At 38.7% G+C, this 25,245-nt stretch overlaps 1 protein-coding gene across 1 annotated transcript in view; it reads left to right on the forward strand.

Moving 5' to 3' along the window:
• Positions 1–4,239: 4,239 nt before the first annotated feature.
• Positions 4,240–25,245, forward strand: part of LOC139710022 (type 1 phosphatidylinositol 4,5-bisphosphate 4-phosphatase-like) — a 35,616-nt gene continuing 14,610 nt past the window's right edge. Inside the window, exons 1-3 of the mRNA XM_071621973.1 lie at positions 4,240–4,510; positions 13,932–14,137; positions 15,424–15,530. Coding sequence (XP_071478074.1) covers positions 4,393–4,510; positions 13,932–14,137; positions 15,424–15,530 — 431 coding nt within the window. The 5' untranslated portion in view covers positions 4,240–4,392. The remainder of the gene's footprint in view (positions 4,511–13,931; positions 14,138–15,423; positions 15,531–25,245) is intronic.

Raw genomic sequence — 25,245 nt, forward strand, 5'->3', positions numbered from 1 at the left:
CACTACCAATTCAAGTGGGATATAAAAAGAAAATATGTATTTTCACAAATTTCTGGGTGGGCTGCAGAACATGTTATAATTTGTTTGAATTTGCATTATTCATCTTCTTTTGAAGGAAGCACCCCTGCCACCCCCCCCCCTTGTCCTACACTTTACACTTTGCCTTTCAATTAAAAAAAAAAAATAATGATAAATATTAATAAATAGTTTAGTGTCTCTGTAATCCATGTTCATCCATGTCAGAGATATTTGGGATTTATATGTGTTTTTGTTTATTTTGTCTCTCAAATCTCGATAGAATGTTAGAATGTTGTGTGCAATATCTTTATATATATATATATATATATATATATATACATTATATATATATCATGGCCGGCGGAACCGTGGGGGCCGTGGGGGCTCGGGCCCCCCACACTTTTTGTGCACCACACAAAGGAATATATAAGGCAGGGCTCGACACTAACGGTGGCCCGGTGGCCCGGGGCCACAAAAATTGAAAGTCGGGCCACCAAATTTCAAAAAAGGGCAAATTTGGTGGCCCGTCTCGGGCCACCAAAATTTTTTGAAAAGTATGTCAATAAATTCGTAACTTTTTGCGCCGGAAATTAGCAGTTCAATTTGTTTAAAGGATGGATGAAAAGGACTGAATGAGTGCCTGAGAGTGAGTGTTGCAAGTTTGTTGAGTAGATATGTCCAACTTCTAATTCTTACTATCATAAAACTTAAATATTTGACTCATTTTAAAAAAAAGGACTTTTAATGTTTGTTGTGTTTTTTCGGGCCACCAAATTTTTCTCTCGGGCCACCAAAAAATTTGAAATTTAGGATTTTGGGGGCTCCATCGGGCCACCAAACAAAAAAGTTAGTGTCGAGCCATGTATAAGGTGTCATCACTTTGGGCCCCCACACTTTTTTTAACCTGGAAGTACGTAAGTGGCACTAAATAGAAATAGATACAGATCTTGAAGGGTGAGCGCGGTAAGGTTATGTTTTTCCACTGAGGACCTTTTTTTTTTTTTTGTCAGCTTAAAAAACCCGGAAATGGGAGGGGAGAGATGAGCTGAGGACCTTTTTATTTATATATATATATATATATATATATATATATACATACATATATAGTTTAGATGCAGTTATGTTGTTTTTTATGTTCATATCATTAAACTATAAATTTTTTTGGAGTATGTGACAGAATTCCAATGAACAGTTTAATTTGACAGCAATATATCATTTTATCATCAAGGTGCATGTGAAAACAGTCTCCAGAGTTAACCTCAGATTTAATTGGGATTATATATTGCTAATTTCATGTAAAAGATCAGCCTACAAGAGCGCAACATCAGTAACAAATCTGCTGTAGCGTAAAGTACCGAAAAACTAGTGAATCTCTAAAAATAGAATGAACTTTGATATCTTATGATGTCACTCTATCCGTCAAACAATGGTCGTGCAGCACTGTTTCTTTCCCGTAAAAGTACTGCACGCATTCTCATAATCACGGCAGTAGTCATATGACATTACACCTACACGGTAATAGTAAGTTTGTGCAACCACGTCCGTAACGAGCGATAGCGCGCTCCGTCCGCTCGCCAGTTTCTATGGTTGGCTCATTGGACATAAAGTAGGTTTTAGTGAATTGGCTTGGAGGATCAAGCTCTCGTACTACAGAGAGAAAAAAATAATAATATAAAAACGACTGTATTTGCCTGGAGAGGCGCTGCCTGTGAAAAGCGTCACAGCATATTTTATCCGTCTTTGTTATAGGTCAGTTTTGGGACCATATGTTTACAGACTGTCACTTTAATGTCATACTGTGTCTTTTTAAACACCACGGGTTAAAATTTGGAATTTCATAACTGCCTTACTTTCTGTCTTTCAAAACTTAGTTATTTAATTTCACTTAATTAAAATCAATAACGCGAAATAAGGAGCATTAAGGGTGAAAATAAAAAGGTTCAGTCACTGTCCACAGATGATAATAGAATCGAATACTGAATGATAATTGTATATGCTTGGTACAATGAATATTTCAGAGCATGTTAGGTATTTTGAAGTACCCAAGTTTCTGTCTGAACATCATATCGAGATAAAGTATAGGCCCAACTACGAGTGTTGATCTCATCAGCTCTATATATCTCCCTCAGCATCTGGCAAAGTTACCGTTTTCTCTTTATTTCATGCATTCTTCGTTTCAGAGTCCACTTTACACAATTTCAATGAACTATCCTCAAATAGTATTGCTATGACTGGGAAACACAAAACACTTTCGGGTTACAGTTATAATTTCTTGCTAATCTATTAGTGTCACATGACAGGCATTCCATTTATCGATGGACTGACACAATATTAGCTTATGTTTTCTCTTAAATAAATGGGAAAAAGAAACAATGATACATGGCAGAAACTATCGTGACGATGGCCATGATGATGAAGATGATGAACAACATTCATATAGTGCCATTTATCTGTAGAGAATTCAAAGGTGCCCAGCTCTCGTGAAAGAATGAATATGATAATAACCACAAATGTAAATTAAACAAGGCGATCAGGTAATCGACTCTCAACTTCCCATTGGTTTGTTTGCAAAGATACTGCTTGAAGGTTACAGATATACAATAGATTTCAGGGACAGATCCAGGAATTCCGCAAAAGGGAGGCCCCTTTACAAAATTAAAGGTGATTGCATGCACCACCCCATTTTTTCTTTTTATTTCTTTTGTTTTAACCAAAATAATGAGGGGATGCACACCCCGTGCGCCCCCTATGGATCCGCCATTCATTTATTGATATGCAAGATAAAAATTAATGTTCCTTTGAATTCAAGTTACTCTCTAAAAAATCGAGTGAAAATATTCACTCTTAAAAGAGTGAATACAAAAAAGAGTGAATTTAGAGTGAAATTGGAGTGAATTTTGAGTGAAAATGTTCATTTTCATTCATTTTGGAGTGACTTCAGGGATCACTCCAAAATCTTCGAGTGATCCCTGAGGTCACTCCAAAATGAGTGAAAATGAACATTTTCACTCAAAATTCACTCCAATTTCACTCTAAATTCACTCTTTTTTGTATTCACTCTTTTAAGAGTGAATATTTTCACTCGATTTTTTGTAGAGAGTAGAAGGTAGAAAAGGGAATATATTATAAAGGAAAAAGATGTATTCAGACAAATGGAAGACCTGTGATGCTAAAACAGTATCAGCTTGTTTCAAATTGCATAAAGGCGACTGCAACTAATAGTGAGGATCTATGCTCCGGGAAAATGTATGAAATGTTGAAATCCATAAATTCCTTGTTTGTTTGTTTTTACTTCTATAGTTCTATTTTACTTCAAGGGAAAATATAGTAGGCCCTATTGGTTGAGATGAGGAAAGGACTCAGTTTTAAACTTTTTGAGAAATACTTAAAAACCACTTTATCAATGCTATAGAGCAAACAATTCTACAAGGAAATCAAAGTTTATTTGATGAAAATCACTTTTGAAATGGCTGAGATGTCCAAAGACAAAGTAAAACAAAGTGATATCAATAAAAGGTGGGTCCCACTTTTACTAAAACCGTCAGTATTAAGTGCTATATAAGTGTTATTTACTAGGACCTTTTGTCATTATTATTATCACTGATATTAGGATCACCTTGTTTGGGATATCTCATCAATTTCAAAACTATTCCTGTTTCACAAGAAGGTTTCTCATCTTAAAAAAATCATTAAAAAGTTGGAATCTGGAAACCCCATCTCAAAGAAAACGATATATTATACCATCCTTTTCATGTATAAAAGTTACTTTACCCATAACTTGCTCTGGCCCATAGATGTACTCTGTATGATACGCCATATATTTCATGAGTATATTTTGCGAATAGGGAATTGTAAGAACATTCTTGAGTGGTTGTATTAGCGATCGAGAACCACTGATGGAATAAGAAACCGGAATTCTCTTTTCGAGAAAAGTGTTGGCTACCGCATATAGCTATGTTCAAATTGGTCTGTTTGGCTGACCATAGACAAAAAAAAAATCGCGATCACTGGCATAGCAGTGCTGAACACACGGGTTGATGCGGTGTACGTTGCGTCCACACGATTCCAATGCACAGTCTAGTTCCATTACCGAGAAATGATTTTGCGTGCGCGCTCGGTGCCGTATTAAACGTACTAGTATGTGCGTAGCGTTCAGCTACTACTGTAGTATTGACATGCTGAACTCGAGCTGTGTCTGTGTATTACACCACTGCACTGTGACTACGTAAACTACACTACACAAAATATACACACTTTATCTCACACAGATTACATTCGAGATAAATGCCAGACGCCTAGGGAGGATTTTGGAGACCAATGTCATGTGAAACTTACGACTTGTGAGGAATTTTTGCAGTCGAGAATACTACAATCATGGCGGACAGGAGGGACGAAAACGAACCCTTGTTGAGTAGTAGTCAAGAAGAGTATCATGAAGAGGACGAACGTATATCGTCACAACCTCCGCCGCTTGTCGCTATCCAAGATGGGAGTAAGTAGAAGATCGCAACCGTCGCACTTTACAATAAGATTTCTACCACTGTCACAAATCTGTGTGTAAAAGGAGTGTATTTTCAATCTAATTGTTACTTAGACCTATGTAACTAGAGTACTAACGTTACTAGTAGTCCATCCAAGGTCTACTCTAGATCGGGGTAGATCGGTCTAACGTAAGTGTTTACATCAAGTAGGTCTAGTAGATTAGAACTATTGTAAATATAAAAAGGCAATTTGGGTAAACTTTACGCGTGTTACTGTTTTACTTAGGCCTGCCTACCACAATTGGGAATTGTGTAGAAATGCACACCAGTTCGCTTTTGTTACAGAGATCCAACTTTTAGACTCAGTCTAACATTAAATTTCCTTCAAATTTTGGAGATGCTAAATTGAACCTTTCCCATATAGAACCCTAGCTAACTCTGAAACACACCCCGAACGCCAAATGCAAAGCTTTCGAGCTGTGTAGGGAAGGATCGATATTGAGTCACGGTAGTCTGGTAGGTGGTACTGTGGTAGTTGACCGAAAGATCGGTCTGTATCTGTCCGTCGGGGAATGTTCCGCGGAGACTGCGTCTGGCTTCACGGATCCCCTCCGTATACAGACCGAAGTCAATGATTGCGGCTCCTGTGTGGAGCAGTCGTGCACAGATCAAACGTTACGATAAACCAAATTTCAGACAGCTTTTTTACATTCAAACAAGTTTGACATGACATGACACATTATGCAGCAATATTTGGGATAAATTTCTCAATTGTGCAATCGAAATACTCACATAAACTCGGTTATAACGCAGACATTTTATCGATATCGCAACATCGCCGTTCGCAAGCTGTAAGTCGCCATTTTGAATCTGTAAGCCAATCACATGCGAGGTACGTGTTTTAGTAAAACAAACGCGTATAAACTACCTCGCATGTGATTGGCTAATAGATTCATACTGTATGTTTCTGCAGTTTGAACGTGACGACGCGACAGGCTGTGTTTTACGTTGAAAATTCTACTAAAATTTTGGATTATTCATTAATCTGGTGAGTTTAATGTATTCTTAAAAAGCTAATTTCACTATACAAGCTTAAATTTGCCGACCTAGGGCCGTGAATTAGACGCAATCGAGAAGGGTGAGGTACCTCACCCAATTTTCCATAGAGACAGTGGTTAAGAACATCCACACAGCAATGGGTACTGCAACCTTCCGTCTGTCTACGGAGGACAGCGTTAATGGCAAAATATAAAAAGAGTCCTCCGGACAGACGGATCTCTCTGTCTACTGTGGTAGTAGGGGGTATGATGGGGGGTTGTGTTTCTGGACACTTAAGTTTGCGTGTGAAAACCCTGACAAACACACAGCCATGATACGCAGGGTGCCGATGTCAGGGTTGGTTTTATTCCTGGGGACCTGGGTGCGTCATTTTCATTACAGACGCACTTAAATACGCGTCCGGTCCCACAACGCTTGGTCATAGTATCGCGGATGAGTTCCCAACTAACTCAAAGTACCGTAGTTATGGGTAAACTCGGCCTAGCGGGTAAAGTCGGCCGCCAGCGCGCACAAGTACATAAAATTGTACTGTGCGCGCTGGCGGCCGACTTTACCCGCTAGGCCGAGTTTACCCATAACTACGGTACGCCTACATGTAGGGTAACATCCCGGGCAGTATTCGGTCACTTTTTTGCAATGTTTTTCAAACTAAAATAATACATACATAGATTCTACATCATATCTACAGTAACTTATATGTGAAATATATCAGATTTCTTTAATCTCAATTTTCATTTTGTTAAATATCACACAGAATTTCACAAAATCTCAAAATATATCACCTAGGAAATTCCCCAGAATATGGTCACCGCGACCAGTATTCGGTCACGCGATTTGCACGATCAAAGTCAATGCGTGTTCAAGGCAGGTGAAAAATGCGTTGCGCGCTACCTTGTTGGCGCAAAATTGCATCAGCGACGTTGCAGTGCCCGTTGGTGACCGTATACTTGGGAATCAGCACTTGCATTCAACCCTGGCCCTTGTACATGATTGAGACACTGTATCGGCACGTACAGAAATTTTGTTTTTCTTTTGCGTTTTTGAGGATACCATCACACTCCAAGCTTGCGATAAGCAAAGAATCCTGTGAGAGAACGGTGTATTTCTTGATTTTTAGCGCTTTTTCGGCGACCCGTACTCTTAAAACTGGGCTCTATCTGCACGCGCTTTTGGAAAGTAGTGCTAATTCTGCACTTTTGACGGTAAAATTTGGGATTTTGGATGGATTTTTGGAGGGGGCTAAGGAAGTTTCCTGTTGTGAATGAGTGTGCAAGTACAGTGTGTATGTGAATTGCTGTGATTTGCATGTGTTGTGACAGTTGAACTTACTGGCTGGTGACAAGTGATAAGTGACCGAATACCGGTAGCTGACGGAATACTGGTACCCTTACCCTACTTCAAATTTCTTCAATAATTTGAATACTTAAAGTTACAGATTTGGTTCAGTTGTTGATAATACTTGCCTGGGTACGTTTTGCTGCGGCTCGTCCAGTAGTCTCTTTCTGTAAATATTGGAGACTTTGAATGATCCAGTCAAGAGAAATCTGTGAGAATGACAACTGCGCTGTTCAACGGATTTGAAACCTGTGCGCATGCGCTAACCGGAGCTGGATTGTAATGTAGCCTTTTCACAAGGCCTTCTCGCTGTATTGCATTGCTTTCTGGGCAAATGAAGAAGCAATATCCCAACCGAGCACGGCAGCATGAGAGCACAGACCTCTGCCAAGCAGTTCATTTCCACCACTGATCTTGGTCTTCCACAGAAATAAGTGATTTTCACTCATACATCCATGCTGAAAATAGCCCAATTTCCTAAACCCTTTTGTTTATGTCATCAGCTTCCAGCTTCGCGGCACCTCCTCCGAGCAGAGCACATGCTTTAGATCGCGTAATGCAAACCTCAAAAATATGTGCAACTTGAACTCTCAAGTCTCAAGTTCATTGACCTTACCTGCCAAAAGGTAAAAAATCCTTTAAAAATCCTTTAAAAATCCTGGAAGTTTCATTCATATCCATTTGCAACTTTTTGAGTTATTTTGCACACAGACAAATAAACAAGCAAATGAAAAGAAAAAACTGCTGAAAAGATGTTAAACTCCTTCCTTGGCGGAAGTAAAAATGAGAAATCATCTTGAGTGAAAAAGTGCATGTACATCAGTCGTGAGCTGTCTCGGCACCGTTTGTTGATGTACATACAGCCATTCTAAACTTGCACCTGTTGGTAGTTTGCTAAATTGTACCATGTGATGTGGTTTGGCAGAGAGTTTTCATAAGAAATTTGACTGCAGAAAAGAAAAGACAAAAATGAGAAATCAGAGTTGAAAGAAATGTACATCGGTCATGAGCTGTCTTGGCAAAGTACATGCATTGATTTCAAAGAGAACAATATTACCGTACTGTAATGAATAATCAGGTGAATTATCCTGAAATTTTACTTCGTTGAATTGAGAATTTTGTTATCAACTGTGTTTGGGAAAGACTTCCTTATGTTCTCCCCTCCCCCACAATTATCCATACCACTCTACCCTACCCTACCCTACCCTACCCTACCCTTGTTACCCTACGCACAGATGTACGCACTCACAGTACTACAAACATTAGCAAATGGTGGGGTATGGGGAAGGGGGACATACTTACATTGTACTTGTAAGCATGGACCTACGTAAGTCCATGATGTAACATTGTAAGGAAGACTTCCTTTTGTATGCCCCCGTACCCAACCACTTGCCAAATGTGCTTGAGTGCTTACATCTTGTGCGTATTACATAAAAATATCAATGGTAGGGTAGTGTAGAATGGTAAGGCGAAATTAGTGGGGGAGGGGACGTACAAATGTGAGTTGGAGGTCTATCCAAACACTGATGGGGCCTTGAACATGATTCTGCTGAGAAAATGCATGTTGTGTACCGGTATAACCAGGAAAAAGGTATATTTGTGACCGTGTATCACAAAACAAACAAAAAAGCGCACCCCTTGATTTTACGTGATGACTCGGAAAAGGTGAAATGGGTCAACCGAGTCAATATTGAGTTTTTCATATTTTCTGAAAGAGCTATCCTTATTCTAGTGTACATTATTCTTTAGTTTGAGATCTTAACATTGATGAGAAAGTGTGTTTTCAGCAGTTTTTCTACAACCCTTTTATGGGGGAGAATAGAAAGATTGGGCATGTCTTCGAGTCCCCTTCTCATTTCTTGAAATGCTTTACACACTCTTCACTTTCAAGTCTACGGATAATAACTTTTGTAAGGATAACTCTACTACTTTGAAAGTTGGCATTAATCATGGACAGAATGTGTTAATAGAACATGCTTAATTTCAGCTTAATCTGACAATGCCTTCATTGACATTGTTGTTGCTCCCTGTACTTCAGAGCCTCTTTTCTCAGTTCACACTTTTCTAGAGTGTGTGCTTTCTTCCTAGTATTTAGGTAGGTTAGGGGAGTCCATTTGAATTGAGTTACTGGATTTGAAGCTTAGAGTCTGCTCTTTAACTCTTTATGTGCCACGTTCGCACGTCCGACTCAGTCGACGGCGTGCCAACTTCGCATATTCTGCTCAACACACAAAGCCACCAAAACCGATCGATAAATCGCTAATCCCGCAGAACAATGAAAGCGTTTCTCGCGCTTTTGTTCCTCTCACATACGGCTTGCATTCTATGTGGTGATTGACTATCAAGCGGTGTTCCCGACTAGATTTGTGTGTACATTGTAAGTTTCTGTCACGGTTTTATGTGCAAAAGTCATACCTTTCAAGTAATGTAGCAACTGGTCATTCAAAAGGCAAATTGAAAATAGATTTGTCATTCAATTTATATCTAAGCAAAGTTTAGCATTCCTCTTTAACTTTGCTTACTATTATGTCAACCTTAACAGAAATTTATAGAAGTTATACCAATTGGAAAAGCAGAATTCTTTCTCAAAGCATGACTACCTTCGTGTCTCAGAATAAACGTGGCACACAGGGGGTTTCCACCATTGCACATAAAGAGTTAAGAATCTGCCCTTAACCTAAAATTCCATGTCTGGTGACTTTTTGTTGGTTATGTGATGCAAGGTCGCATTTGTCCCAAAGTATGGTATTTGCTGCAAGTTCCCCATCCTGTTTTGCTTGGTGTGAGACTATTTATGGTAATTACCTGCCAATGCCCTTCACCATGTATCACACTCATACATGTACACCCATCTTTCTTAAAGCGGGGGGTGGTATGGAATTATGGAATGTACATTGAAAAAAATTCTCATAATTGATTACTGTAATGCTGTTGTTTGTTTGCTGTGTAATGGACTTCCAGTCTAATGAGTATGATTAGAAAGACTTATTAAATTTTGAATAGATAAAGGACATATTCTATTTTGGAAGATTTTTTATTCAGCTTCATATTGAGTGCATCCACACACCATAAGAAGCAATTGCATCCACATTTGTTATCAGGCAAAACAAACAAAAAGAAAACAAGATTTTTCCTCAACAGGGCTTGACATTAGTGGTGTCCCTGTGGCCTGGGGCCACTAAAAATTGATACCGGGCCACCTTGTTTCCTAAAGGCTATCTTTTGGTGGCCCAATCAATCATTTGAAATTAAAAATGAAATTTAATTTTTCCTTTCATTTCCTTGTTCCTTTAATTTTGAAATTATATTCTGTTTTGACATGTGAAGGACAAATCTTTCAACATGAAATAGTTTGAATAATTTTTGTCTTAATTTCCACAGATAAGAAGTATGAAGGGTTGGGTATAATTCAGCAAAACAAAAGCAACAGTGTTCACTTTGGTGTAAAATTGTATCTGACAGGAAATGGTCTAGCCATCTTGAGATGCAAAAAGTTTATAAGTTTTGGAACTTAAAATTTGTGGCAATGTCTTGTGTTTTATCCGCATTATTATTGCTGTGGAAATGTCAGTAATCAAAGTTAAAGAAATTTAGAATTGGCATACTACATCGACCATTAAAAAAAGAATGGATCTATATGCACATTAATTTCCACCTGTACAGATTAACTCATTTCCTTGGCAGTAGACACAGAATTGTTTCAACAGTTTTGTCCGAGTGCACAAGTTCACTCTCTTCTGCTTTACTGGAACTCATTACTTTGTATAATGCACGCATAGAGGGTGAAGTCCACCACTGGGAATGTTGTAGCTTCAAAGTGTTTGTGGGTGTGCAGTACGCGTGATTGTATGTGATGTGTACGTAATGTACTCTGTGGTTAGTGCTCTTTGCTTTGTGATTACACAAGACAAGTAGCATGTAGGGAGAGAAGGAAGCAAGAAAAAGAAAGTACAACTAAATACCGGTACCTTGCTTTCGAACATGAATCATGCAACAGGGACTTACTGCAATTTCAAAGACAATTCATGAAATGTACACTTGTATCTGCCATTATATACTGGACTCCATATGTTGTACAGGATAGGAATTTGTTGGAATGTTTTCCTTGCCCATAGATAAAATGCATAGCTTAGCTATAGTAGTGTAAGACCCCGTTTACAGTGCGAGGCTCGGCCGCGGCTCGGCCGCGGCCGTGCCAAGCCCCGCTTCAGTGTAAACGCGCAAAAGGCCAAATGCGAGGCCAAAATCGGCCTCGCATTTGGCCTCGCTCTGGAGGTGGTCTCGGCCGCGGCCGAGCCGCGGCCGAGCCCGGCCTTTTCTTGGTGTAAACGCAAACTGGGCCAAATGCGCGGCCAATTGCGCGGCCAATTTTAGTTTGGCTTCCAAACTCTCTGCCTGTATCTTTCGCTATTTAGGATATTAACCCCCTCAACGTCGAAAACTAGTATAGTTTAAGGTGGTTTTGTCCTGCAAAGGATTCTTTCCTTCGGCAAAGGCCTTTGCCCGAACGGCGACTTCGTCGCCACGGAATTCATTTGGCAAAGGGTCTGAAAACCAGACAATACTAAATTGCATTTGTTTACAAGCAGAGCTCCACTACGACAAAATATTGAAAGGTTTGAATCAAAAGCGCGGCCGAGCCCAGCAGTGTAAACGGACAAAATTGCGAGGCTCGGCCGTGCAATTGAGGCCGGGCTCGGCCGCGGCCGAGCCGCGGTCGAGCCCGGCCCCGCACTGTAAACGGGGTCTAAGTGCTGTGTTTCAAAGGTAAGATCCATGGAATCAATTGATAAATGACTGAAATTTGAGATACTTAGCCATAAGGGGTAGAGACTACCGGCATGTTAAGGAAATACATGATGCACATCATTTTAAGTATCAATCTGAATTTTTGAGGCCAGTGCTTGGGGTTTTGCAGCCATTGTTGAACGAGTCAAAAAGGAGGGAAGAAATTGTAAAGTCATGCATTGAACATGTTAAAGGGACTGTACAGTACTGGTTGAGCTGGGGATTCATGTTTTGAACATTACTAAGTGAGATGATGAAAAGCCTCTTATGAAATATGAAAGAGCATGTAATTTTAAGAAGGATTCAACGTTTATTTGATGAAAATTGGTTTTCAAATGGCTGAGATATCCAAAAAAGTGCTAATAATAAAAGGCGACATGCCCCAACTTTATTAGTATCTCTTTGTTTCACCTTGTTTTTGGATATCTCAGCCATTTCAAAACCAATTTTCATCGAATAAACTTTTGATACCCCTTAGAATTGCATGCTCTTTGACATCTCATAGAGTGGTTTCTGAATATCTCAGAAAACTTTAAAAGCTAAATCTTCACCTCGACCAGAACTGTACACACCCTTTAAAGCCCTGAAGGTAGCATATAAAAGGAAGTGGCAAAGGAGTATGGGGGTTCCCCTTCAGCTCAGGCTGTTACAAAATGCATAAAGGTACATGTATTTCTCTTATGTGCCAGGATCGTAGGGCCCTTACACTGTCTGAAAGGCTGACATTCATTCTCATTAATTTGCTTGCCTAGCAGGAGGGTAATCTTTTTGGTGCCCAAGGCAAACTTACTGTATGTTGGCAGGATGGCTTTTCATACACACAAGAAGAGCTGCGCACTGATGTAGGGCGCTAGAAATTGGCATGCCCACAAGCACTTGGCTGTGGCAACGAAATCTCGGCATTGCAGCAATCAAGTACAATGTACCTTAGAATCTTGCCTTTTAACTGTGCAATATACGTTGTACTAAGTCAACTGCCTTCACAGAAAAGTAGTAGGGATGCATGAGGGAGGGAATCTTCAAGTGAAACCATATAAAGTGAGGAAGTGGATGCCGAAAAAATGTGTGATACAGTGTATTTATGTACAGTGGATTAGCAAGTATAAATGTCCTCTTTTTTTTTCTTTTTCTTTTTTTTTTTGTTGGTAGGTGAGCAAAACCATTGGTGAGAAGTATCTTACCCATATCTTTTTCCCCTTACTAACTTGTTCATTGTCTTAACTCTTATTCTTAATATGCTTTGTTCATCAAATGGCAAGGCCACTTGAGTGCTGTCTTCACCAATCAGTGAAGATGTCTGGACACTAATTGCCATTAAACAGAGAGAAAATCTAATCTCCCTAATCCCTATTGTGTCACCATCAGCCTTCCTGTTGGGCTGATGGAGACACATTGCTACACCTGAATGAGCTTGCTAACTTTACAACAAGGTCAGTTTGAATTGGATTAGTGAATGCTGGTAAAAGAGCGTAGCAAGTTAAGCTGATTGCCCAGGCCCATGAAAGGTTAAACAGGATTAACCAGCAGCCATTTTAACCTATTGAAGACTAATCCTTAGTATACTTGGTCAGGAGTCTATGGGAAAAGCATGTTCATGGCAAAATTAGCATGTCCTTAGCAGGTTAAAGTGCACTTGAAATTTGTGTGTTTGTGTGTTCTTTTGCAACTTTGAACATTAGATTCATTTCTTGAGCTGGTATATCATAGAGGTAGGAAATTCAGACCCATCCTCAGAATGATAAAACTGGAAACTTTGTAATGATGTGGGGGGGGGGGGGGGGGAGGGGGGAGGGGGGGATAAATACTGTAGATTTGCAGTGAATTTATTCGAACCCCGAAGAATTCCAACCATTGTTCTTATACAAAAGGGAGAGTATTAACTATTCTCAAGTGACATGGAGATATCCTTTATTCTTTTTCAAACACTCTGAAGCATATTCCAGCAAGATATCATAGACAATGTTGGGAGACATTATTCTTCAACTACTAGTATGCAAAATTTTGTGACATTTGCAAAAAAGATATACGACCTTATGAGACACACTGTCACGTATTATATTTAACTCGTATGTAGTGACGGCAGCACTTGTAAGAGATTGGTTGCTCTTTAAATCATTGAGAACAGGCTGACTTTGCTACAACTTGCATTTCCATTTATAGACACTTGCCCAACTATATTCAGGACTCGTGCTCGACGGGTTAGTGCGGCATAAAAGTAAGATTTATTTTCTTATTCTCTCTCATGTCCAGATGCTGGTGCATTGCCCTCTGCCCCGCCACCCTTCGATGCAGAGCCCCCTCCACCCATCATGCCGGGAGAGGAGCCCCCACCCTACACCCCAGGGCTCCCTGGGTCAATGCCCATGATCAACTGCAGGGTGTGCCAAGCCATGATCAGCCTGGAAGGGAAGATGCACCAGCATGTCGTCAAGTGTGGCGTATGCCATGAAGCAACAGTGAGTGTCAATATGGAATACCTAAAAATATGAAGGGGAAGGGGAGAATGGGAACGGAGGTGAAGAGTTGTTTTCCCAGCAGAAGTGTTTTTAAAAACTTTTCATTAGTAACTCTCTAACTTTTGTCACATTGTATTGATTCTGAAACAGATTAACAGAAAGCAATAAATTTGCCCATGATTTGCAAAGCAACTGGAGAAACATGTATTAAGTATTTACAGACTGAACAAATAACCTAATTGCTAAGAACCTGAGCACTATGTAACCATCAATTTCTATCAGGAAGGAATATTCTTACAAGTTGGTAAGCATGCTAAAGACAAAAAAAAAATAAACAAAAACAGAAGTAAGTATCTGGTCATCTGTTTGAAAATGATGAGCTGATACAACTACTGCCATGTTGTCTCAAGTGTTCATTTGTGGCATAGGGTTATGTACGTAATGGAAGATGATGTATTTTAGAATTGGATGTTATTGTTACTCAAATGATCATGAGTTTGTTGGTTTACGGTGACAAAGACTTTAGTCAGACATCACATGGTGTGTATTCACATATGTGTCAGTAGAGTGGTTAAAGTAAATATGAGGATGTTTGCAATTGTGCAAGTCTATATCCTTCCTTGTCAGCTGTGTGGAATATAAATTACCAACCACTGCAGTTCACAGCTACAAGATCCTACAATGTACATTCAAACTAATACCACAAAGTACTTCCATGTGAATTTGGTATGTAATACACGAATCGAAGTCTGTGTTATATTTATACAAGATTGGACTCTGACTTCAAGTATTTATGTAGCACTCCTTTCATGTTTTCAGTATATGTGGTGAAAATGTTTTCTTTTTAGAATTTTGTTGAATATGAATATTTGATAGCGATGCATATCTTCATAATCATGTTTTTTTCTGGACTATGTTGTCATTTTTCATTCCTCATGAGAAATAAATGAAATAATGGTAATGAGGGAGAATGCGCAGTGCTTTTACTACATCCAGTTCTGTGACACCCTTCTCGTCATATTGGTTAATTTGTTGTTGCTGAAAAATCACTTGTTCTGATCAATTTCCAAAAGTAAGCATGGGTGTTTTATCCCCCCCCCCCCCCCTCTTCGTTTTATGTTGTAATGAGACAGAAATGGCAATAATGTGCGTTAATCTCCTTGTTTGAAAACAAAGTTTGGACAGCAGTACCAATGAGCAGTATAGGGTTTGGCCAGCTATGATAAGTTTCACGTCCTTCATTTTTCTCTCCCCCCCCCCCCACTCTTTCTTCTTCTCTATTATAGCCCATCAAAGAAGCTCCTCAGGGAAAGAAATATGTTCGTTGCCCATGCAACTGCCTGCTGATCTGCAAGGCCTCATCAAAGCGCATCGCATGCCCGAGGTCTAATTGGTAAGCACATTGCCTGCCTATAAAGCCTAAGGCTTACTCAGAAATTGTGAACTTGGGGGGGGGGGGGGAAGAGAGTGTGGGCAGCATTGTTATTGCTGGTAATGACGTACTAATGCAGCTAGTAGTGTGACATCGCAGTGACATCAACTTCAAAGAAATGAGTAATAGATATTCATATTGTATTACAGGCAGTGGAGACCTACCTGTTTATGCTGAATACTGGTAGACTTGTACTTACACATGATAGAAACTTTGGTCTTGGCTGTTTTCAGCTGGGTATGGCAAAATGATTTGATGATAGAAGGTTAAGCTACACTAACAGTATTATTAGTTTATGGAAACTTTGCTTTCCAGTCATGTTCTTATTAATATGCATAAATGCATGATATTCTGTACATGCATGAATATTTGTGTACCCTGGTAATACAAGTACATCTCATAATATAACATAATAAATGTTTCAGAACTTAGAGAGGTTTCTACCTCTTGAGTAGATGCAGACTTGCTAAATCATCATTTATCATTAGATCATTTTGAAAGATAGAGAAAGGAGTAATACAACTTTTGATAGGGAGCACTTGGTAATTACCATGTTTGTGAATAGGTATACCATCTTGGAAGTGACTTTAATATGGTTACCTACTGAGAGACATTGTGGCTCTGTGCTTGACAACAGGCATTGTCAGCTGTATACTTGTACTGTTGTTCTTGACAACAATGGCTCCATACAAGTAGCTGCTGGTGAGTGTGTGGGCTTAGCACTGCAAAATCTTAACAGGTAAAATGGATGCTGCGCTGTAATCTTGCTTGAGTCTCACTTCATACCTGTGAAGGTTGCTGAGGTATTGTTGACTCAGTGTGATATGGAGACGAACCTTGTACCGTCTGGTGATGTGAATTGCACGTAGAGGCCGGTATTCTAAAACGCGGTGGAAATCCCCGCTTCTTTCTTCATCTCGACCTTTTATTAATACTGGCTTCCATAAAAGACCGTCATGGTTATTCACATGACCGGCTAATGCTGTAATTGGCACGTGCCCTGATTTAGTTTTGTGTACACGTCTAGAGTGGTATACAGTATGTGTGTATATGTTGTGTATGCTGTTATACAGTATACTAGTACCTGTCTACTCCGTATGTGTTTACATTTGTATGTATGTTACCATATACAATTCAATTCAATTCAATTTCAATTCAATTCAATTTATTTGTTCAATTCCACCAAGAAAACAAAGTACAGAAATTGTAATACCTCAGTATTGGGTGAAGACAAGAAATCAATGATTACACAAACATGACAGATAGCTAAAAAGAGTTAACATATACTAGTACACGAGGTGGAAAAGATAGGAGTCCTGCTGAGAAGCAAAGCTTGTAAATTGCAGAAACTCCTATTTACAGATACAAAACAAAACAAAACAAAAAACACCAGATACACAAGACTGGAAAATTCAGCCTGAAAACTATGTACAATATATACATACAATATGCGAAAATGAAATGATAATTGTGGGGGGGGGGGGGAGAAAGCACACTAACGGATGTTAAAAGAAAAAAAAATGTATTTAAAACAGAATACGGGATTGAATAATGGGAAGGAAAAAAATTACTTGGACTTGAACACACAGTTACAGGGACAAGAGTAAAGAGGGTGAAATAAAGGCAATGACTTACAAGATATCCAGTGCTTAACTAAGATGTAGCTCAGCATTAATCAATGAAAAAAAAAATGTAACACCAATAAAGCAGATTATATCAAAAAGCCTACATATATCTGATTATTCATAAAGATGTGAATTTAACACTCAGCCCTATTTAGAGATTACAATTTATTGAACTTTATCAACAGTGGAAACACATGTATGTATTCCCTCTGACAAATTTCAGTGTAAAAAATTAAAAAAAATATACAGGTTCAAATTTCAATACACAGAAGGACAAAATATTTGACACAAGTTGTATGTCACACAAATCTTTTGTACAGTAGGGCCTCAGTAAACAACAATTTGAAAAAGGTCCCAATTGCTATTCATAAAACAGACTCACATTATGCACAAAAATGTATATTTATAACTATGCAAGTTATTTCATCTGAAGTACAGTAATACAAAAATAGCATTTGTGGCAAAAAACAAAAAACAAAATCAAAAAAATTTGTGTACTTCCTCTATGTGAATTGTGTGGTACAAAAATGCACATGAAATATTACCTGCTATAAAGTTGTCTTTTGAATATAAATAGTTTGAAGCTGTTTAATGCAGTATTGTAAAAGTGGAAATTTTCGCGCATTTCGCGGAACCAGAAACTAGCACGAAAATAAAAGCATGCAAATATTTTTGCTTGCCGTATGTTCCAGTATTTGATGTCTTGATTCCGTGGAATTAAAAGCATGCAGAATTCTTCTTACCTGGTCGAGTGCAAAAATTAGTTGCGCGAAAATATCAACTTTTACAGTATATCAAACCTAAGATACATTTCTTGGAAGCTCATGATTATCATGTGACCATAGTTAGTGGGAATGTAGGCATGCAGTTATAGAAGGCCATTTTGATTGAATTGCCACGACACGACAATTCCTGTTCTGTTCCATGGAAGTTGTGTCATTCAAGAAGAGGAAACCAATTTCAATTTCAATACCATTGCCAGCCAGGATGTACTTCAGCCATATGACCAAGTGTTTCTGAATACTTACATAATGTAGGGGCAAGAATGAGAGTTACCTGTAGGGGGAGGGACGGGGAGGGAATTCCCAAAAGACATGTTTGATGCACAAGTACTGGTTGCATTAGGAATGTGCTGCACACACACAGTCCTCGTGATATACATGTATAACACGTGGATGTACAATGTACAGTTTCTTTGTCTGTAGATACAACATACAATGAATGTGAACATGTGACTATAAGCTGCTACTCAACACATCTATTGATATGTACAGGCTTTATAGAGATATACATAGCATGACAAATTTGTAGATAATTTCTCCAATGTAGAACTTATGCTTTGGAGTAGTTTAAAATTATTTTTGTGTGCAACGTAAGGGCAATGCATGATTACAACTTCAACCTCAATAAAATGTGTTTGCACTGCTTTACAGTTCTGAGCTAAGATAACTGCTCTCCTACAGGCAGATGATGTCAGGGAAAACTATCCCTCTCAGATGTGGTGTTCAGGTTCAGGGGATGTCAAACCCCGTGTCCTCTAGTTTTGAGTGTTGACGGGAATGAGTTGATCATCACTCATGGATGTCAGTGAGGTTGTTGTTTCTTGGACCATGTTTCAGGGGGCATCATACATTGTGCATACTGACAGAAACACCACAGTCATGGAGTGACAGCTATAGTATGCAATGGTTTGCCAGTAATAAAAGAAGTACAAAGTCCATGATGTAATGGAGGAACTTGAATCTGCTTGGAAGTGATCACAAACAGAAATTATGTGATATACTTTGTATGGCTTCACTGTACTACTACCACTACAGTAGGAAACAATATTGACCTACAGTACAATACAAGTATATCTCTCTTATTACGATGTAGCAACCTGAATCCTTTTACCATGCAAACATAAAACAAAAAGCAAACAAGGAAATGAAGAGAACAAAAGTAAAAGCCAATGGTAAAACATCACATCTTGCTCTTGTATGGATTGCCCTGTATTGTACAATATATTATTCGAACATCAGCTGCAGTGTATGTAGGGCCTACATTGTCAGAATGATTCAGCCATTTTACTGTGCCATGCAATATCCATTTTATGCTTTTCAAAGGGAACTTAAAGGGACTTTAAAGATGCCACTACATAATAAGTACTACAACTACCGTTTGAAATGTCTCAAATTTGTATTGTCCATGTAACATGAATATCAAAATGGTGTATGACTAGAATTTTATCCAATGCCTATCTAAAAGTATGGTGTACATTTTGCACATGTACACTAGAAAGCTTGTTGTGAAAAGAGAAAATGGTTGATTTTCATTGATTTTCTTTCAATTTTATGTGAAAAACAAAGCGCTTGAAATGTCAGGGTCATGACATCTCTTGAAAGCAATTTCATGATTTCCTTTCCGCATACCCTTTCTCTGTCTCAATTCCTTTTTTTTTGCGGATGGCTTGGTTGAATGTCCTCCTTATAGCCCACTGTGCCTTGGGGAATGTTTGTTGCCGAAACTCTCATCTTATTGAATAGACACCACTGAATTTTACTGTGTATTCTACTGGATATTAGAGAAAATTTGATGGAATTCATAAGATCTTTACAAAATCAAAATATTGATTTTTTTTTTTTGTATGCCAATATGAGAGGGAAATATTGAGGAATACATTATGAAATTTAATAGCTGGTAAGAGATTTTTCAAAGATCAGCAATAGGAACAAACAATTCTGCATAACAAAGAGCTTAAAGGGATGCAATCAGCAATAGAAAGAAACGATTCTGCATAACAGTGAGCTCTAAGGGATGGTATAGTTTTGGTTGAGATGGGGGGAATTCAGATTTGAACTTTTCCAAGATTATTGGAAACCACCTTTGAAAAATGAAACAAATACCATTCTTAAGAAGAGTTCAAAATTCAAACAAATTGGTTTTTACATTGCTGAGATATAAAAAACAACAAACAAAGTGCTCCTAATAAAAGGTTGGTCCCACCTTTTATTAGGACCTCTTTGTCTTTGGATATATCTCCAGCCCTTTCAAATCCAGTTTTCATCAGATAAACTTTGAATTCCTCTAGTATTGTATACTTTTTCAAGAGGTTTCTCATCATCTCACAAAAACAGTTGGAAACCTGAAGCCTCATCCCAACCAAAACTATACCATCCTTTTAAATAATTTAGGTTTTTTTTTTACTCTGCCTTATAAAATACTTGCAATGAATAGTACTTGAAGGAGGGGGGGGGGGGGATGGAGAAATTATTATATGAAGATAGAGCAGTTGAACCCGAAGGGTTTGTAGGCATCAAATGTATCTGAGTCATTTGCTTAATGTTTATTGTGCCCTGTGATGATTAGTGCACATCAGCACGAAATGCACTGCACTAGTGGTTACATCAGTAGAAGGTAACCTGTGTGGCTGAATCCTGCTTACCTATAATAAACCTCCCTCCCACACACACACACACACACATACACCACTATCAACACTTTCATCACCACCATCATTACCACCACAAGAATAGAGAACAATGAAATAATATAAACTTAAACAAGATCACTGAATCGGAACCTCCTACAGTGTAGTTGACATGTTCTCTTGATTTCACGAATTGCATTCCAAATAATGTCATTCTTGTTGATGGACAGATGTAGATTCTCGTACATGATATTCGTAAACCTTGGGCCACAAAATAAACATTGCAGTCCATCGCAAAATGGCACAAAGTAATGTATGCTTACTTTATGTCCATGACGTCACCTACAGAAGTTTGCATTGTGTGCTTGCGTAGTACATATGAAAATAGCTCGCAGATTTGCTTGGTAATGAATAGCCCCAGTTGTGACCTGCTGTGTATACATCATTACATGTCTGTTTTAAGTTAACTCATCCAGACAATTCTGCTGTCTACCCAGAGTGTTCGTATCCGGCAGTTGATTGGGACTTTGCAGAATGCTTGTATTGGAAAGCTTACACTTGCATGAAAAGAATTCAAGGATTTTTGCTTTCATTCTCGTCCTTATGTCCGATTATGAAGCAGCAGAGACTTCAGATGCACTTGTTTTCAGTTTCACTATACTGTATATTCATATGTAAATATGCACTCTCAACGATGAAGCAGTAGATTTACATTTTGTAATTCACTCTTTTTGTTGTGGACACCCCAGTTGACTGCAAACGTCACAAGCATTGCATGTACTGGAATGCATACTTTCTCCTCAAAATACTCTTTCCCAAATGTTTCATTAATTTTGTAAATACTAGTGCTGGCAGTACTGGCCAAAATAGTTCTTCCATAATGTGAGCACATTAGACATTCGTGCAATGCCATCTAATTTTAGGAGCACTTGGTGGATATTTTAGTGCATATCACACCCACTATCTGATACGGGGAATTGTAGATTTCTGTGAAGAAAAAGAGCTCTTTTCCGGATTGAAATATTACAAATAACAGTGAAATTAGTTTCCTTTTCTGAAAAGATGGGATACAGCTTCATGTTTCTGGAAGCACTGACAAGGTGGCGTCTAGCAAATGAAATCTCCCCAGGTGGACAAATGCATTGTTGATTGTGTGTTTATACAGCACGTCAGTTCAGGGTCAAAGTACATTTGTACATGAGATCTTGTGATGGTGTGTCTTTTATCACACCCTCTTACTTGATTTAATGGGTCAAAGGTCAGGGGGCAACTCCACTAGTGTAGTTGGCACTGATCTGTCATGTTTCTGTCATGGGCATCTTTTTCATATAACTTTGTTTTGTTCCCAGACAGGCAGAAGGCTGCACTGCAAAAAATGCGGTGTTAAAAGTGTAACACCAACCGGGTGTCAAACTGTGGGTGTTAAATTTGGTGTTAAATTGACACAATCTGACACCCTTCGGTGTTGATTTAACACCAACATTCTCTCATTCATTGGGTGTTAGATTCTCGGTGTTAAAATGACACCCAAGTGGTGTTATAGTTTTGTCATGAAAAGGGGGTTTTCACTAGTAACACCGTATCGGTGTTAGTTGTCCACCAGAGAAAGTCACGTGTTCGCAGTCCGATGATCTCATTGGTTACACATGCCAATGCCTGAAATTTGTTGCTGTGGCGCGGAGTCGTCAACGTCTGTCATCGCAATAGTCAGGTTTTCGATGTCGTCTGGGGCTAAAAATGACATTGAATCTATGATGGTGACTTTGCTAAGTCTGTCAGCGGGGATAAGTATCTTTTAAGGTAATTATTTCGTGTACCAGTTATTTTCTATCATAAACGATGTGCATGATTTTCACGGATTTCATCGCATATTATAGACAACTTTGTCTTAGCACGCACATAATACTATAGTATACTATGTAGCGCAGCATACTAAGTACATGTAGCCTATAGTGTTTGCCATATATAGTAATAGGCCATAACACCAACGCGCTATACAGCGGTGCATTGAGTCCGAATTTCGCTGAGGGTTCCTTTGTCCAATAATTGCATTTTAAAAATATCATCAAATTTTAAATATAAAAGGTTCCGTGGCATTTTGTATTGTTATTGATGTAGTTTTCTTACCTCTGAGGCTCTGGTGCGGATCTTTGTTAGCGCGCAAATCATTACCCGCTACTGACGTGCACGAAGACGAAGTTCGATCAATGTTTGTGTGTACATGTTCGTAGGTTTGTACATGTTCGTAGGTATACTATATTTTTTGTAGGGCCTACTGTAACTGTTCTAGGTCCAAACTGTTAGGTTTAAGTTAGTACTAGGTACTAGTAGCAAATATCGCTCTAAAAAGAGCGTAAATACCCGATTAAAGGGGCTGGGTGGGGGGTTCTCCCGACCTGATTTTTGTTTATCACAACAGGTTACGTGATGTTTTCAGTAGCTACACGTAGGAACGTAGGGGCCTATATAGGACGCTAGTGTTTGCGCGTGGATCTTACGTTAGAATCTACTAACTAGTTTCTAATATGAGTACGTTGTACTACTATTTATGAGTTTGCTAACCGCTTACAAATTTAAGAATATGCTCTTATAAAGTTGATGACGTCACATGCATGTAAAACCGGTATTTCCACCGAGTCCATGTTAAGACTCTAGACTCTAGATCTAATTGTAAGGTGCGAGTTCAAGGGTAGCGAGAAACAGAGTCACAGCCCATATTAATAACTGGCAGTTGTTCTCTGTCTGAGAACTGATCCTAAATTTCACAAGTGAGTCAAAATGGAATACATGTATCATCGCTTTTTTCATGATTCAGGTGAGGGAATATACGTCTACTTTGATGATAGTATTTGTTGAAATAATCTCTTGAAAAAAAAAATCCCTTCTGGAATATGCCTCTTCCCCATACTTATGTTATTGCCACACTTAATGATATTGGCAATAGTGCACTTGAGAATCTTGAAAATGACAGAATTGCAAAAAGACCTTTTACTTGTATTATCTATCTAAAAAACCTTGAAAATGAGAGTAGATCAATTGCAAAATGGCATTTGATTTTTCCAGTTCTCCTCAAATAATATTTGCATAAAAAATGTACACTGCATAAAGATGATGAATACCTGGAAGCAGGATATTATTGCCCCCCCCCCCCCCCCCCCCCCCCCCCCCGTGGCTAATTAAAACGAACTTGAAATTATGAGCATATCTCAAGTAGGTATATATAATAGAATCACCAACTGAATTAATCTGAAGCCACCTGAACAAAACCCTTTGTTTTCTGCAGTTCTGATCAAATCTTTCATGCACACAAGATAAATCTGTTTCATGCACTTGTATACAGTAAATACACTGCATCACACCTTGCGCACCAGTTTGACAGTTTGCGGACTTGTAGCCACTTGATAATTATGTATGTTCATGGTCCTTACACTTGCAGGTTGAAAAGTACTTCTCACTCCTTCTCCCAGGCAACGATGCCAAGCTTTTTTGAGCAGTGGCCAGTTTTTGGTGGAAGGTCTTGTCAAGCTAGCAAGAGGAAAGCCTTCAGAAACCACAGTCAAGCTGTTGAGTTTGCTGGGAGAACACACGCGGAAAACTGATGTGGATTCATGAGACTTGGAGCAATCATCAAATAGTGTACCACCAGACCTGGTAGCAGTCAGGGTATGCACAATACTATAGGTTTTGAAAGCCCCTTTTTTATGTTCTAGATGTCTATCCATCCAATATCGTTTCTTGTGTATCATGCCGCAAGTTGAAAACAATCATCTGTGAATGAAACTTGGTAAGGCTATGTAAATCCAGGGGGCGTTCCACAAAACTTGTCATTGGTGACAACTGTTATAAGTAGCTGAAATCTTTGCATCTGACAATACATTTTATCAAACGTTTCCCTGGAGTCGATGAGGGTCGTGAGGTCAATAATCAAGGGTCAGGAGCCCTTCATTATGAAAAAAAAAAATGCAGGAAATATCTTGTGACTTTGATTTTTCAAAGGCAGATGAATGGATTTCACGAAACTCAATTGTAATATAAAAGTTCACAGTCACAAATCAATATGTAATGTAATTTTGTTATTTTGGAGATGCTGATGAAATAAAGAAGACTTTTTTTTCTTGTTTTTTTTAAAGAAGTCACACAACAACCCATGGGTTCATCCTACATGAAGGATCATATGTTTTACTTAATGCTCCCTGATTATGCAGTGCAATTCACTGATAATTTCTGTTGATACCTGGATACTTTGTTAATGAGTCGTAGAATATATTGTATATAACATGCATTTCTTACAACACAGCATAGAATGTAAGTAACCTGCAAATCCTTCTTGTACTCTATCTGCTTCCACCTGTGAACCAGGGCACAAGGATTGTGCAAGATTTCTGTGGCTTTGGCTATAGACTACCTTATCCGATTTCAAAAGGCAAGTCTACATGACTATAAGGTTTGTTCAAATATGGTGCGCCGAACCACGCCACTTTCATTATGTTAATGAATGCACATGACTCAAAAAAAAAATAAGATAAAGATAAACTCATGACATTGTATCTTCACTTACTTTTGAGCTTGATTGCACCATAACTTCTTGCCACTGTGTTGCAAAATATATTCCTCTTGCCTCAGTGTTTTTGTTTTGTTTTGT

The sequence above is a fragment of the Diadema antillarum genome, unplaced genomic scaffold, assembly GCF_040938485.1.
Source record: "Diadema antillarum isolate AM-2024a unplaced genomic scaffold, OU_Dant_1.0 seq00001494_RagTag, whole genome shotgun sequence".
NCBI classification, from domain to species: domain Eukaryota; kingdom Metazoa; phylum Echinodermata; class Echinoidea; order Diadematoida; family Diadematidae; genus Diadema; species Diadema antillarum.